The sequence below is a fragment of the Propithecus coquereli genome, unplaced genomic scaffold (assembly GCF_000956105.1).
Source record: "Propithecus coquereli isolate 6110/MARCELLA unplaced genomic scaffold, Pcoq_1.0 Scaffold10, whole genome shotgun sequence".
Taxonomy (NCBI): Eukaryota; Metazoa; Chordata; class Mammalia; order Primates; family Indriidae; genus Propithecus; species Propithecus coquereli.
This window is the reverse complement of record NW_012133858.1, coordinates 15,631,431-15,647,703: the sequence shown is the minus strand read 5'-3', so window position 1 is coordinate 15,647,703 and position 16,273 is coordinate 15,631,431. Positions and strand designations below refer to the sequence as shown.

At 37.9% G+C, this 16,273-nt stretch overlaps 1 protein-coding gene across 2 annotated transcripts in view; it reads left to right on the top strand.

The window, feature by feature from the left end:
• Positions 1-16,273, top strand: part of LPP (LIM domain containing preferred translocation partner in lipoma) — a 503,236-nt gene that overhangs the window by 163,273 nt on the left and 323,690 nt on the right. For both annotated transcript variants that reach the window (XM_012642267.1, XM_012642274.1), the window contains exon 4: positions 5,608-5,733. In XM_012642267.1, coding sequence (XP_012497721.1) covers positions 5,608-5,733 — 126 coding nt within the window. The remainder of the gene's footprint in view (positions 1-5,607; positions 5,734-16,273) is intronic.

Below are 16,273 nucleotides of genomic sequence, written 5' to 3'. Positions count from 1 at the left end.
GAAGATGATGGAAGTTGTTGATGATTGGGTCAGGGTCTCTAATTCTAGAATATGAGCTCCCTAGGGCAGAGACTGGTTCTTAATAAACTCTACTATTCCCCTTGATCCTTTGTTTCCCTTAACAGCCTGAACAAAACCTCCCTTTTTAGCAATTTTGTTTTGATCATTAGGTTCCTGATGTTTTTTTCATAGCATGGGACTTTCCAGTTAGTTCTGCTTCCCTACCTCAAAACTGAAATTAGTATTTAACAAGTAAATTATTGCTATGCTAGGCAAGATCCTTTTATTTTCATCCATCAATAACAAATGCTCTCACCATTTCACAACTACTAAGGCCATAATCAGTTCAGGCAAGGATCATCTATGGATGCTAAAATCATCGGGTGAAAGATTTTTGACACGCTGAATACTAACAGCATCTCAAAAGTATCACCTCATAGTCGATTTATTAATTTATAAAGGAAGAGGACACTTTTACAATGGTGAAATTTGGTAGACACTACCTTAATCAAAGCGTCAAACTTGGCATCACCAAATATAGGCCAAACCGATATCATTAGCTTCCTGACGTGATGCAACGGGAAGGACATGGCATCGTGCATGTAATATTCCTGCCAAACTTATTTAATCTGAATCTAATCATTAAATAAAACCAGATTGCTGAACTTTTGTAAGACACCTGGCCTAAATTCTTTCAAAAGTCAGCTTCATAAAAAACAAAAAATAGGCTGGGAGCCTATTCTAAATAAAAAGAGAATAAAAAAGCGTGTCACTTCAATGTGTTATCTTTGATTCGAGTTTAGACAGAAATTAACAACAATAGATAAAAAGACATTACTGGGCCCACTGGTGAAATTTCAGCAAGTGTGCATATCAGACAATGTCGCACCCATGTTAAATGTCTTGGATGTAATAATGATATTATTAAAAAATTAGGAGTTCTTAAGAGATGCAAGCTGAGATGCACATTGGTGTTCTGTACCATCTTGCAAATGGTTTATTTGGAACAGCAAATGGAATTTATGTCGATAGAGAGCCAGTGTGGTGAAATGTTGGCCATTAGTGAATCTGGATGAAGAGTGTGTGAATGGAGTTCATTTTACTACTTGTGCAACTTTTCTGTGAGTTTAAATTTTTCAAAATAAACGTTTGGATATAAAGAAGGAAAAAAGATAAATAGAAATGAATGCTGTTTCATAACTCATTACTGGTAGTCGTTCTTTGTCACCTGTAGTTAGTGGCTTAGTGATAGTTGGGCTAAAATATTACCCATGTAAAGTCAGACTCTTAACAGTGGCCTGACTTTATTTCACTCACATGCTGTACATTTTAGTTCTAGGCTCTTGTTCCATGAACTTACAGTGAGGGAGTCATCAGCCTGTAATTTTACTGGTGGCACTGAGAATCATGATTTTCCAAGTCATAATAAGCCCCAACTGTGGTTCAGTGAGATTTTATCACATATATATTTGTAGAATGAATGGAAATGCATATCTTATAGATAGTAACATCCTATGACTGGTTTATTCATGGGGGTGTGGTGGTTGTTAGTAAAAGGATGCAGTCATTAGACACTTTTTGTGTCCTACCTCCCATCCTCTTATCCCACCTTCGTATACCAGCTCTTGCTACAGTGACCAGCTGTGCACAGGCATGACCTGCTAGCACCTGGCCTCAGCTGCAATGCCTTTCACTCATTTTCTGTCCTGGGCATTCTCTGCCACCATCCTACTTCTTGGGACAGATATGAGAAAGTGTAAAACCCCATAGGCAATCCGAAACTGCTAGAAAGCTGCAGCCTGAGTGTAAATATCTACTCTCCCATCCCTCAGGTGGAACCATCTGAGGCACATTTTCAGGGCTCTTCAGAGGACGAGTCTTCTCCCAGGATGATGGAGTCCTAGTTGCCCACGTTGCTGACCAGCTCAATATAACACCTTTGAATTGGCTTTTTTTTCTTCTCTACTTAACTCTTCGTAGTCCCTCAGTACTGTTTCTTGGGATTGGTTCCCAAAATAAATGACCTACATGCAAACCTTTGTCATGGGCATTGCTTTTTTTGGCAGGACCTAGGCTAAGGCAATGGAATCTTTGGAATCTTTCTAGTTATGGTTGAAGAGTGTGGGGGCTGTTATTATTATAATGACCACTTTATAAAAGTTTGTGCAGGATCTGGAAAAGGCTTTAGGCACTGAGTCAGGAGAACCTTCCTTGTTTGGCCTTGGGCAAGTCATTTAACCATCTGGTAACTGGCAAAGCTACAGCGATAGCTAAAAAGAAAACATGTTGGTAAGTCTGTAGGATTCTGCTAGCTGGTTATAGAACTGTTGTTCCTGGTATCTAGTAGAAGGTGCCAGGAATAGCAAGATAGCCCTTAAATCTAAAGGTACAAAGAGAGTAAATGAGAATACCAAGAGAAGGACTGGTGATAGGCCTTGGGGCGGGACATTCGTTATTTGAACTGAGACATAAAAGGGAGACATGAGAGTAACACAGGCCCATTCTAATTCCTAATGGGGATTGAAATGTCGGAGCAAAGCTATTATCATATTTACAGGACCCCCACCTCACGTTGCTCTATTGTCTGGTTTTTGTGCAAAATTCCACAGCCTTAGGCTGGAACTTGTTAATAAATTACATCAACCTAATAGGAGAAACTGAAAACGGAGAGCAGTCCCAACCTAGAGGGAAGGGGGAGTAGGGAGGCTGAAAACCAACTGAAGTTTTACAAGTACAGGCTGGTTGTTCACCATAATTACTTGTTTCATTGTACACCTCAAGGTAATTCTGTGACTTTTGAGTCTTTTAGTGGTTAGATACTGCAGTGACTTAGGGCATAGGCAGTTGATATATTTTCTCCTACACTAAAGTACTGATGTTGAAGAGCTGATTAAATCCTGTCTCTTTACTGATACCCCAAGGGAATACTTAATGAATGATGCTTCCCTTAAGAAGAAGAATAATTAACAATAGCTGTATTTTTCATATTAATTTATAGTTACTGGTTGCTATAATTAATGCTATTTATGAAAATCATCATAATTATAGCATTTTACAATTTACAAAGTATTTTCCCATCCATTTTCTTATCTGAATCTTGTAATATCCCTCTGGCTTAGGTGGGGCAGGTGATGTTCTCTTCATTTTATAGATGAGGAAACTATGGCCCAGGGAAAAATTTAATCAGACTTCAATCCACCACACTTGCCAATATATTATGCTGTCTATGAGTATGTGGAAATATACTTATGAAATTCATATGTATTATAATATTTTATGTCTGCACACAAGAAAATCAAGTTCACTTGGTTCTCAGTTGCCTCCCATAACAATAATGTCCTACTTTTCCTTGTTGTGACCCATTACCAAGAATGTTCACATGAATTTTAAATGTTAGATCTTTTTCTTAATGGTACCAAAATATTTCCTAGTTATTAATGCCCTTTGAGATAAAGATGAGATCACCTCTGATAGAGGAATTAGACCCACTGGCTTTAGAGAGTTTAATCAGACTGGAAATTCAGACTCGGAAAAGAAAATCAAGCTGTCATATCACTGTTTTTCTATTTTTGGCTGTGGCGAGGGAGCCGAGGAAAATGTCTCAATTTCACAAGGCCATCCTTTCAATCTAGGCCATATAGCCTGATATACACATAAACACAAGTGTGCACATGCATGCACACGTGTGCACACTGAGCTTTTTTGGTTCTTTTAAAATACCATATCCTAGAGCATTCGCTCCTTCCTGTTGTACATCTGGCTGCTTTTACCCAAAGACCTTGGTATGAAAAAGATTATTGGATGGACCTGTGCCAGAGTCTGTCATTATTCATTCATGTATTTATTAAAGAAATATTCATTGAACACTTACTTGGGTCAGGCTCTAGACAAGATTCTAGGGAAACAGGAACAAAACAGACAAAATTCTAGCTCTCATGAAGCCTACATGTTCTAAGGGGAGAGACTGACAATAAACAGACAAATACACATAAAAGATATTGTTAGATGGTGGGAGATATTCTTAGAAAAATATACAAAACAGGATGAGGGGATAGGGTAACAAAGAAGGGTCATAACAGTACTTCTGGAATGAGACCATCACGAGGCTGCTCTAGATGATGTGAAATGTGAAATCCATATTTAAAGCGAGCTCTCAAACAAGGAAGCCGACTGTCTTGTGAGGTAGGTGGCTATCTAGGTTTGGCTCCCAGGGCCTGGGCCATAGCTGCATAAGCAGTTGATGTTAACAGTGTGCCTGGGATATATCAGGTCCAGGAGGAGTTAAGTCATGTTGACTAAATTCATGAGAGACTGACCAACACAGTATACTAGATCCCATTAAGTTGCTTTTGCACAGGGACATTTTAAATAAGTTCCAGGACTCAGGGAGGGTGGCCTGGTGAGCAAGCTACTAGGGCAAAAGGAGCTAGTGATCTAAATAGGCAATGCCATTACGTATTACTCCTGACATCGCATAGTCGCTAAAAGGGTGGATTTACTTCAAGGGTTGTAAGATTTAATGCTAGCCTATCAGGACACTCTAGTTGTTGTTCTTGTTGTTGCTGCAGGTATTCTAGTTTCCTGGCCAATGCTTTATCTAAACTCATGCAGACAGTAGATACTGTCTTGGTATTTAACCTTCTTAGACAAGTCTAATCGAGTTGATTAGATTATAGTAACTTTCTCCTATTTCATTCCTATCGAGTTTTGCTGAAGATATACTTAGGGCTCTTGGTGGAGTCTTAAGAGACACTCACGTCACACCTACACGATCATTCTTATATTGTCACTTTAAAATCTTATTCTCACTTCACTCTGCCTCCAAATCCTAGGGCAACCTCACTTTATATTTCCTTGCTCTGAACTCTAGGCAGTTTGCTCGTTTTTCCCAAACCTGCTCATAATTCCTGGAAAAGCCCTGTGGCATTGTTCCTGCCCTATACTCTCCTCTCATTGATTCTGAGTGCAGGTAAACAGGCATTGACTTATGAAGTCCATAGGTCCTGACTTCATCATCAGTGCTTACTGCCACTTGCTTCCTCTGCAGCCCCTTGGCCAGAACCCTGAGAAGTCTCTTTCTAGTTCATGTTTTAGGAACATTGCTTGGGTCTTCCCATCTCTCTCTCACACATGCACACCTAATAATACCCACCGACCCCCAGACTCCAAACACTCTCATGTCTTCAAATACCAACTCCTCTCTCTGGACTGTCGGTCTCCCTTCCTTGCCCCTTGCTGCTCCCATAAAATGCCATCATTCTTGGCAATGGTTTCTGAACACAAACAGCTTGTGAGATCTCTTCAGTTCCTTTTGCCTCTTAAGTGCGGGGATGGAGGCATTCATTTTCTTGCATTCTCATCCGAAAAAAGGAAAATTGCTTCTAAATAAATGTGTCTGGAGGAAAATCACCTTGTATTTTTCAGTTTTCGTATCTGTCAGAAAGAGATAATTTTACCCCCAGTCTATCTCACTGAGATTTTATAAAAGCTAAAAAATAAATGAGGTGCAGAAAAAGTTAGACAAAGCCATAAGATAACCTGAGAAATTTGCACTTATAACAATATCAGTGGAAATTTCCTTTCTTAACATGCATGTGTTGCTCCCAGCAGGGAAATCCCGGAGGCAAGACCCTGGAGGAGAGACGCTCCAGCCTAGACGCGGAGATCGACTCCTTGACCAGCATTTTGGCTGACCTTGAGTGCAGCTCCCCCTACAAGCCTCGGCCCCCACAGGTTAGTGTTGCCCATGAATGTCTCTCCACAGGGAACGACGCAAATATTCCACATTTATCTGAAAGGACAACTTCCATCTTAACAGCCCTTTCATTTTTTTTTTTTTTGATCTTGTCAGAGCCAATGGTCTAAGTTGTTGTTTTATTTAATATCAACATGTGTTAGTTCACTGGCAGAAATTTCTTAAATTGACTTTATGAGTACTTCATTGAAAATCACACAGTGTTATATAAAATATTATAAAAATGTAAATCTCTTCTTATTCCATTGCCCTTCTCTTTTTCTAGCTTGCCTATATGGATATTTTATTATATTTTGTGAACAATCTTCACAAATATGATTTAGCTTGGCTATGGGAGGTTAAGGTGAGGGGCTATGTCTTTTGCAATGAAATTCCTTATGTTGGATATTGAGGTAACTTCCTTTTTTTTTTTTTTTATCATTGTAAGTAATGCTACAAGGGTCATATTTGTGTATATTTTCTTTGGAGCTATTTCCCAGCCTCAGTCGCCTAAGAGTGGGTTTCCTACAATAAGGAGTAAGACCGCTTTATTTACTTTTCTTTCCAAAGGTTGTGGATAGCGTATACTGGCACCAACAATTTGAATATATCAGTTTCTCCTCAAATTCACCAGAATTTTGTGATAGCAATTAATCTGTGTTTTTTTAGGCACAAATGGTACCTTGTTATCAGTTTTTCTTTGCATTTTTTACTTACTTTGGAGCTTGGCTATTTTTCTCCATCTTTGCTTATTATCTGAATTTCCGAAGCTGATCTTCCTCTGCTACTGATCGTTCCCTGCCTCTCTGAAGTCTCGAGAAGGTTGTGGTAAGTCTGTTCAGGGCTTCCAAGTCCTCAGAAGACAGCCATGAGAACTCTAGATGCAAACATTGGACAAGCACTATTGTCACTGTGTTTGATTCTTGCGTGACATTTGCTTGACTAAATGACAGTGCGCCTGACATTCTGAGTCCCTTTCCAATTCTTGAACGGGAGCTGCTATATTAACAATAGTTTCTTGCACGAATTAAAAACCAGTCCTGCTTCTCTGCTGTCAGTCAGTTCAACAGTTAGCTGCACATAAGGTTGCAGTGCTCTCCTCTTTAGATACATTCCCATTACCTTTTCTAAACATATAATGGGATTGTCAGCTATGTGGGGGTACAAGGCAAAACATACTAGAGCTTAGCTGTTCCTTAGCTATCTATGCTCTTGGCTCCACCAGTCCTGTCAGCAGTAAAAATGTACTTCATTTCTATAAATATGTACTGAGCTGCTGGTATGTAGCAGGCACTGTGGTCTTTTCAGGGAACTGATAGGAGCAGAAAGTGGATGGTTAAAAGGAAGAGAAATAGGACTCAGTTGTCATCTTCTAATAGTCCATAATATTAGAGAAATTAAACTATGGCCCGTATTGCAGAAATACAAGGAAGAGAGTGATACATTCTTTGAAGGTCGCAGAATCTGAGAATTCTTCTCAGAAGATTTTTATGTTCAGCTGGAGGGATGGGTGGGATAATGTTCTTGGAGACAAGAGGGGAAAATAGCCTGAGCCACAGGGTAGCAAGCTCCAGGCTGCGTTTAGAGAACGGTAAGCAGCTTGGTGGTGGCAGATGAAGCTGCTGAATGCTTGAAGTGGACTATAGGTCCTGAAGGTTTCCTACTGACAGTGTGTAGGCAAGTTTGAATGTTAGATTAAGACTTTAGCCTGTTTTTTGTAGATTATGGGATTATTTCAAGGTTCTCAAGCAAGGGAAAGCTAAAATTCATTATGAAAAAGGAACATAGAAAACAAGATCAACTCTAGAAAGATATAGAATGGGCCCAGGTAAGAGAAATATTCCCCAGCAAGCCATGCTTACTTCATAGTTTCCGACCATTGTTTGATATTCAGCAATTTTCCAATTCTACTCAAACAAATTCATCAAGCCTAGTTTCTGAAGACAGCAAGGTCACTGACTTTGCCACTGGACTTAGCTGTATTATGCCCAAATATTTCCATGCATTCTTCCTCCTATCTATCTATCTACCTATCTATCTATCTATCCATTCATCCATCCATCCATCCATTTAGCTTATTGTTTTCTCTCCTAAATTCTTATAGCTTAATATATACCAAGGAGATCATGCTTTGAGATTTTTGCTTCATGTAGTCTTCATTCTTTAAGGCTGTGTATCTATACATGCCTCCCATAAACCACTGCCTTTTAATAGATTTATTCGGTAGCTACATTTTGTTTGCGCAATCATTCTGAGCACACAGATTCATAATCACCAGTGTTTGGACAGTGCTGATTATGAAGCACTTTCACATCTATTCTTACTTGATTGAGATAAAGATATCTCAACTCTGAGAAATACACATGGTGTAGTTATTTCATGGATGAGGAAACTAAGACACACCAAGAAGAGAAGTGATTTGTCTCTGGCCACGTCACTACTGTGTGAGTACAAGTGGACTTTGGGTTTAGGCTTGGGCTTGATTTTAAGTTGACATTTGAGGTGTGTCAAGTTTTGTTTTGTTGTTTTTACTATTGACAAAAACTACAAAATTAGTCATATGAGCAACAGTGTCCCTTGAATATGGCTTTCCTGTAAAAAGAAAAACATTCAGAAGGTTTAAAAAGAATTATGATGGCCCTTAAGTAGAATAAGTTCATAATTAGGGTAAAAGCTACTTTCAGTGTGCCTGCTCCATTCTAATTCTTCTTCATTATTCTAATTTAGGAAAGCAAGAGTTAATTGGGAGATATAGCTCATCCTTCTGAATTATCTTTACTCTGGTGGAACTGAGTTAGATGTGGTAGTATTTATTGGTTAACATAATTATAGCTGTGAGAACAATAATCACACACTTAAAATATCAAAAATATGTGCCAAGAGAAGATGTCTACAGTAGACTGTGTTGTGTTGTAATTAAAAGGTACTTGAAAAGTCCTAGAAATATAGACTGTTAATGCCAAACTTTGATGTTTCCATTTTTTATCCAGAGCAAATTTCAAAACCTATTGAGTCATCTGAATACTTAAAGTAGGCTAGTAGGTCTGTGAATTCTCAGTAGTCAAGCGTGCATTGTGTGCTTTCCTGAATCTACCCCTTAATCACTTTTGTAAGGCTGCTTTGACTCATGGGTTTAGGGCAAAGGATATGTATATGGAATGTTAGTATAGTAAGCGGTTCCAGGGAGCTCCGTCTACATACAACTGTGAAAAATGTCTGAGCTCCTGAAAATGGGTTTTACTGAAGCATTTCCTTCCTTTTATTCAAAGGAGCATTTTTCACTCCCGTATTTCCTGACTTTAGTTCTGTTTACTTATTTATCCATATGTTGATTTGGGATTATGTGGTTTAATTCCACATATTCATCCATTCATTCTTCTATTCACTTAACGTTTGTTTAAATCCTACTATGGATTAATTATTGAAGATATAGAGGTTAGTATCAACATGTCCTTGCTTTGGAATAATTCTTAATCCTACAAAAGAAATAGGCATATATACAGTCCTAAGGGAAACAAAATAAGGGCTTAGATGTGCTAGTTATCAAGTGACTCACCATGTGTTGACATTGCTGGAAGATAAAAAAGAGTATCAACAGTATACCTTACACTTTCAGTGTCAATGAGGAATGCATAGAACAGGTAGCATTTGAGGTCACTGGCTTCATGTGTTATGGGAAGGGCATGGGATTCAAGGTGCAAGAATAACAGAAATGAGAAAGTCAAGGAATGTTGAAAGTGAATACCTTGTTTGAAGAATAAGCTAGTTTAATAGAGTATGAGGAGTGTAAAAGGGAATGACAGATGAAAAAAATCAAATGTATTTAGTACCTAAGTAGCCCTCTTTATGCCCAAGGACTCTGAGAGTAAGAAGAAACTTAGGGGGTGTAGCTACAGTGTTTCTGGCTACAGTGGATTTGGGGGTAACAACTTTAGCATATGCAAGGTATGTAAATATACATCCATGACACTGTATAGATTATGCAATTAAACTACCTTAGTGTTTGAAACTAAAATTTCCAAACATTTAAAAATGTATGTAGTAGGAAATAGTTTTAGAAGAACACATTTGAGAAGTTTGGAGGTGATCCTGGGGTGAATTGCAGATCCACTGTGATCACAGAACATCGGAGCTTGAGTGAGCCTTCTAGGTCATGTAGCCAAAGTCTTACTGTACTGAAAAAACGTTTTTGACCAGAGAAGAAAGGACATGTTTTTGACCAGAGAAGAAAGGACATAGCTCACTAAGATTTAGGGGCAGTCTTAGTGATTCTTTTTCTTTTTCCTGAACTATGACCTAATAGTTCTCTGTGATGATAACAGCAACCAAGGGATAGTTTGGTTCCCTTTAGTATCACAATTAGTTTATCCAAAATGTCTCTCTTTTATGGAACTTCTTTAAAATATGTCTTGAACACATTAAAAAGGATTATATATATCAAAAATATACCACTAAGGTGAACAGAAAATTTATGACAGTATGGCATCCTTAAGCTAATGTATATATGAACCCCACCCGTTGAATGTCATTCGTTAGTGTAAGTACAGTGTAGACTCTTTGGAGAAACTACACAGGGGGTTGGACTGAAATTCTGTCTATTTCTATGAAGATCAGGGATCAGTCATGGACTTGAGATTTTTTTCCCTTACCTTGACAGAGTCAGAGGTAGAGTGCTGGTCTTTTAATTCCTAGTGCAAGACTATCTTTCCTTCTCCACACTGAATTTGGTAGGGTTGGAGCTGGTACCCGGGTGACTTGGAAGAATTTTCAGTTACCTTATATTAATATTTCATGGTAACTGGGGGCAGAATAATTTTTTAATCAAGTTGCTTTTAAATTGATGAAATGGGATTTCACTACCCTCATTTAGACTAGTGTGATACTGTGAAATAAGAAATATATATATATGTTTCTACTGCTGGTTCCTGACACAGTGTTCTTAAAACCTTTGTAATTTCCTAAGTGGTAGGGGTGCTGGGAACATTTTTTGTTCTAATATTATTTTGTCATTGACTCCAGTTCCTGACACAGAGCTCCTACATCCCTTGCAATTTCTTGAGTGATAGAAGCATCTTTTGTTCTAATGAGGCAACCCCTGATGAGCTCCTAGACTCAGACTATTCACCAGAAAGACCGAGCTATGATTAGAAGCTTGGAACTTTTATCTCCACCCCCATCCTCAGGGGACAGGTGAGGGGCTGGAGATTGAATTAATGATAGATCGTGCGTATGTTTTGAAGCCTCTATGAAATCTCTAAAGGATGAAGTTCAGAGAGTTTCCAGGTTGGTGAACACATCCATATGCCAGGAAGGTGGTGTACCCCAACTCCATGGTAACAGAAGCTTCTGTGCTCAGGACCCTTCCAGACCTAGCCCTATGGATCTCTTCATCTGGCTGATTATCTGTATCCTTTATCATGTCCTTTATAATAGACTGGTAAATGTAAGTGTTTCCATGAGTTCTGTGAGCCATTCCAGCAAACCATCAAACCCATGGAAGCAATCAGAGGAACCTCCAATTTGTATCCAAGTTGGACAGAAATGTGGGTAACCTGATGACCCCCTAGTTGTGATTGGGTGAACTGGTGATCCCTTACTTGTGATTGATGTCTTCAGTGGGGTCAGTTAAGACTGAGCCCTTAACCTGATAAGTCTGTAGTAATTCCAAGTCTATAGAGTCAGAATTGAATGGAGTTGTAGGACACCTATGTAGAGGCAGAGAATTGGTTGATGTGTGACGAAATCCCACACATTTGGTGTCAGAAGTAAAGTATTCTGTGAATCGTATGCAGAAAACAAGTGAGTTTTTCCTCTTCAACTTATATGAAAAAATTTGGAAAAATTTTGAGGCTAGGAACAGAGTGGAGTATAGTTTGATAGCCTAGTTTCCAAGTTTGCCATTGGAAGGAACTTTGTCTCCTCAACTGCATGTGGTCACCTTTTCACAAAGAGCTCAATCTGAGCTTCTTTTTCATTATTTCCAAATGGGCAAGGTAACTACAATCCATTCCCCTTTTGCAGAGATACAATATTGTTCTGGAGCTATAAGAAATAAGATGTTGGCTCACAGCAACAGTTCATGCAATCCTTCCCATTCCATTTTGGGATTGTTAGCTTGTGTCTGGAGTTTGCCAAAGCAAAGTTTCAGAACTTTGAGGGTTTGGGGCCGATCCTTTCTGAATGCTGTTTATCCTATAACTGGTATATTTAACTTCTTCACTTAAAACATTTAAAAATTATTGTAATTTATTAGTATATTTGGAAACTGAGTACTTAAATGCTGTATGGTCATTCAGACATGTTTTTAATTGCAATCCCAACGCTCCCACACTGGATTCCTTTGATAGAGCAATAATCTATGAGGCAACCTGAGAAATTATTTCAGGTGTGTGTGTTGTATTGAAGGCTTTTCATTAGGAATTCATGTGGCCTCAGGCCTTGGATGCAGTGTAATCAGGGTGGAGTCTTATGGTGCCCTGAATCTTCTATTCTCTTGTGCTCTGTGTTCTAGCTTGCAAAAGCCATGAGCAGCTGCAGGGGAGTTTAATTAGTAATTAAATTTTTAATATTTCATATTATTCAGTGCAACCCAAACATGTAGGCTACTGGGAGATGAAAGCTATGCGTACTGATACTGCGTGATGAGACGTAGAGTGTCCCTGCAGACTAAGGACTTTGCTGTTTTTTTGGCTAGGCTTCTTGGAATTGAGATAGGAAGTGGGTGTTATTTTGTTGAAAAAGAGAATAGGTATGGATAGTGTCAACTTCCTCTCCCCATATTCTCCTGGAAAAAATTTAGGAACCTTCCATGATTTGCCAAGAAATGGATTTGTCTATGTATTTGCATTGTCTGCTGAGTAATAACTTTCTTTGAGAGCTATGGTACAGGTTGAAACATTGTAGAAACCTCATGCATAAGATATTAAATGGAATACAGTAAACTAAAATGTGCAAAATATCATTTTAAAACAAAAAGGGATCTAATTCTTTGCAATGCCCATGTTTTGTTTATAGGATCTGGGTCATTTTGAATTAGTCTGTACCTGCCAGAAAACTTCAACAGTTAAATAACAATGAGGTGGGGGAGGAGGAGTGGTTAGCTGACTCAGAGTTGCATGCCACGGCTTTTATGATGGCCAATTAATTTTTAGATTGTGTATAATTGCATTTCAATAACATTTATACCTCCTCTTTCTGTTTTAGAAGATGTGTTTATGTCATCTGTGACAAGCATAATCAAAGTTAGCTTTAAATAAACTTTGTTTTGAGTGCCACGAAAAGAAACATTTTTAGAGTGGAAATTTAGCTTGAATATCTACCTTACATTACATCTCTACAAAACTTTTATACAAAAATGTCCATTTCACATGGCCCAGTGTAAGAGTCTGCTCTGACTGTATGCTGGCTCCTAGCAGTGATGGGAGGAGAGCCCTGGAGTGCTCCTCCTGCTGAAGCTGCGAGGGGTGTCTTCCGTTCTACTCCAGCCGTGGGCCTGTGGTAGCTCTTAACTGGGATTTGTGTGGCAGACCTTAAGGAGTCCTTGGCTCAGAGATGATTGTGTTACAATACATGGAACCGTTCAGTCCAGGCATTGGTTTCAAAAGGAACAAACAAAGCTGCCTGTTGAGTATCTCTCTTTTACAGCAGCTTCATAATGGAAATAATTAGCCCTATGTCTATGCAGAAGCACACATCACATTTATGAAATTAAAGAGTGTTCTCGTCAGGACTGGTTTCTCTATTTCTTTCTTCCTCTCCCACTGTTTAAATATCTATTTTGGTAATAGCCTTGGTTTGAAACCCCCTGGTCCTTTTCTTTCTTAACTGAAAAAGCAAATAAACAACAAAATACAAATCTAGCTATGTTTTTTACTCAAGATGACTTGATTTAACCATGGCAAATACATAGGGTTGTTGCGTTTTAAGAGAAAAAGTCATATCTCAGATAATCTATAGTTGGTGTTTTATCCATTTTGACACCCATTTCTTGATATGCTTTGTAGCCAAACTAAAGTATAATGATGATAAGGATGGTCTCTAGACAGAAGGTCGGAGGTGGTTAATAACCAGTCCTACATATTACCATTTGTATGGTGAGTAACTGGTCTGCCCTCTACACAAAATATCACATTGGAATTTAACCGCTAAGATTCTTTTCGCACTGTGGAAAAATCACCAGGAAAGTTCAACACTGCCTTTCAGTGCATATATTAATTACAAATATAAAACTTTAATGTATGTATCATAATTTGAAAATACATATTATCTTATAAAACCATAAACTGGAATTGTGTTGAAATAAAGAATACGAATTGGTCAGATACTGCTGTTGAGCCAGCATTTTCAGTTTTCATTTATAAATGCAGATAAAGTCATTTGTAAATTTTTGAATTTGTCTCCCTGCTTTGTATCCTGGGCCCACACCGAAATATGCACCTAAGCTATATTGTCATATTGAGGTTAAAGACCGTAGAAGAAGATTGGATTGTGTTTCACTGCACTGAATCTCAAATTACTCAAATGTAAACTTAAAATTTTGGAAATTTTACCTCACAGAGTATACTTTACAGCGATAATATAAAAGTATAAAATGCCTTAAGCTTGAATAGCAAAGAAATAATTGTGATAAATACCAGACTATGAAGATTATCATTTGTTTTCTGGCATATAAGAGGCACACAAATTTATGCTTGCTGCATAAATAAATTAACATCATCATCTAGACATCTCCACTCTAGAAATATGCTAAAAAGTCCAGTGTGGAATTGACATGGAGTTAGTGCATGACAAAGTTATAGCTGCTTTCTGATTTTTCTATAATTAACATGTATTTGCATTAATAAAAAATAAGTACAGCTGAGGTGAATCAGTTTTTGCAAAAAGCAACATAATGACAGGTACTCGTTCATCTAAAATTTTCAGTTTTATCCCTATGTTGCCTTATGTCACTTGAAGGCAAGGCACTTTGTTGAGAAGATGATGTTATTGTGAATTACAATTCAGTACTATACCCATTCTCTTATTATTGGGGTAACATGAGAAATAAGCATCAAGTCTTTTTCTGTATCCGCTACAGACCTGATGAAAACAGAGGACTATTATGTTACTTTCTTGAACAAAGATCAGTAGGATAAATTCTTTCATACAGTAACAGGAGATACAAGGTTACCTGACTGATGAAATGATATATGCTTCCTTTTTTTGGGAAAAATAGAAAAAAAATTTGAAGAATTATTATATGATTCTTCTGCTTTGACTGCTAGGAAGCTCTGATTCGTTAGAGGAAACCTCTAAGATTCATCTCCTCCTTCCTTTACCAAGTTATTTTTGATAACCTCTTGACCTGGTATTTGAAATGTGATCAGTATATGCCAATTATAAAGCATTTCAAATGAATTAATTACCTAAATCTAAGTCGTACTTTTCAAATGGAGATAAACTTTGTGTGTATATACATATATGTACACATATATGTGAACATCTTTAAAAATATATAAACTTCAGACTTTTTTTTTAAGGAAAGTATTGAAATTCTAAATGGATTCTTTGCTTATATTGATGGTAAATAATGGATCCATTAAAGTAACATATTCTGCTTGTGTAAATAAAATATAAGATTTAAAGTGGGTTAGAGAGCTAGAATATTTATTTGTTCCTTTTAAGAATTGTGGTGTTTTAGAAAGCCTGAAGCACTTGCAGTCAGATGGGTGAGCCCATAATCTGAATCATTTGTGAAGTGTCTTGAACTCTTTCTAATTCCATCTTGTACTGCTTATATGAAAATTCTGGAAAATGTTACTTCTTAGATACTGCAAGAGGTGCTAAGCTTCTTAGCACTAAGGAATCTCCTTGGCTCTCTCCACCATCCAGCCGACACAGCGCTATGTTTTATTTCCCTAATGGCCAGCTCATGTTAACATGATGCTTACCAAGGCAGTCAAAGCCAGGAAATAATTTTTATAAACAGCATCCTGATTGACTTAATATTCTATGTAATACTAATTTTAGAATTCCTCTTCTCATCAGCCAGTCTAGCATAGCTAAAGTTATGATGTTTAACTTTGTTTATGGGAAAGCTTACTTTTATAGTCAATTGTGGATCAGACCTCACAACCAGCAAGGGGCAGGGGTGGGGGAGGAAGAAGGGGAAACCAGGGTGGTCTGTTTGCAGCTGTGCTAGCACAAGTTTCCTGGAGTAACTTCTGAGGGAAGGGTGTGGATAGAGACATATCATTCAGGGTCATCAGCTTTCTATTACTATTGATCATATTACGTGAGTGGAAGATAAAGAAACAGTAGAATTTATGGCTGAAGAGATGGAAAAAAAGGCTGATCCATATCTTGAAAACTGTGATTAGTTAAGGGTGACTTGTTGAGAAGGGAGATGGGATTCAAGAAGGTGGCCATTGTGTGTGTATTGCACAGAGCTATTTGGATTCTTTCTCTTTATTCGTTGTTTGGCTTATTTGCTCATGCATTCCTTTATTTACTAACTATTAATTGAACATAAGTCTCTGTTGGATTGTTGAAAGATCTTAA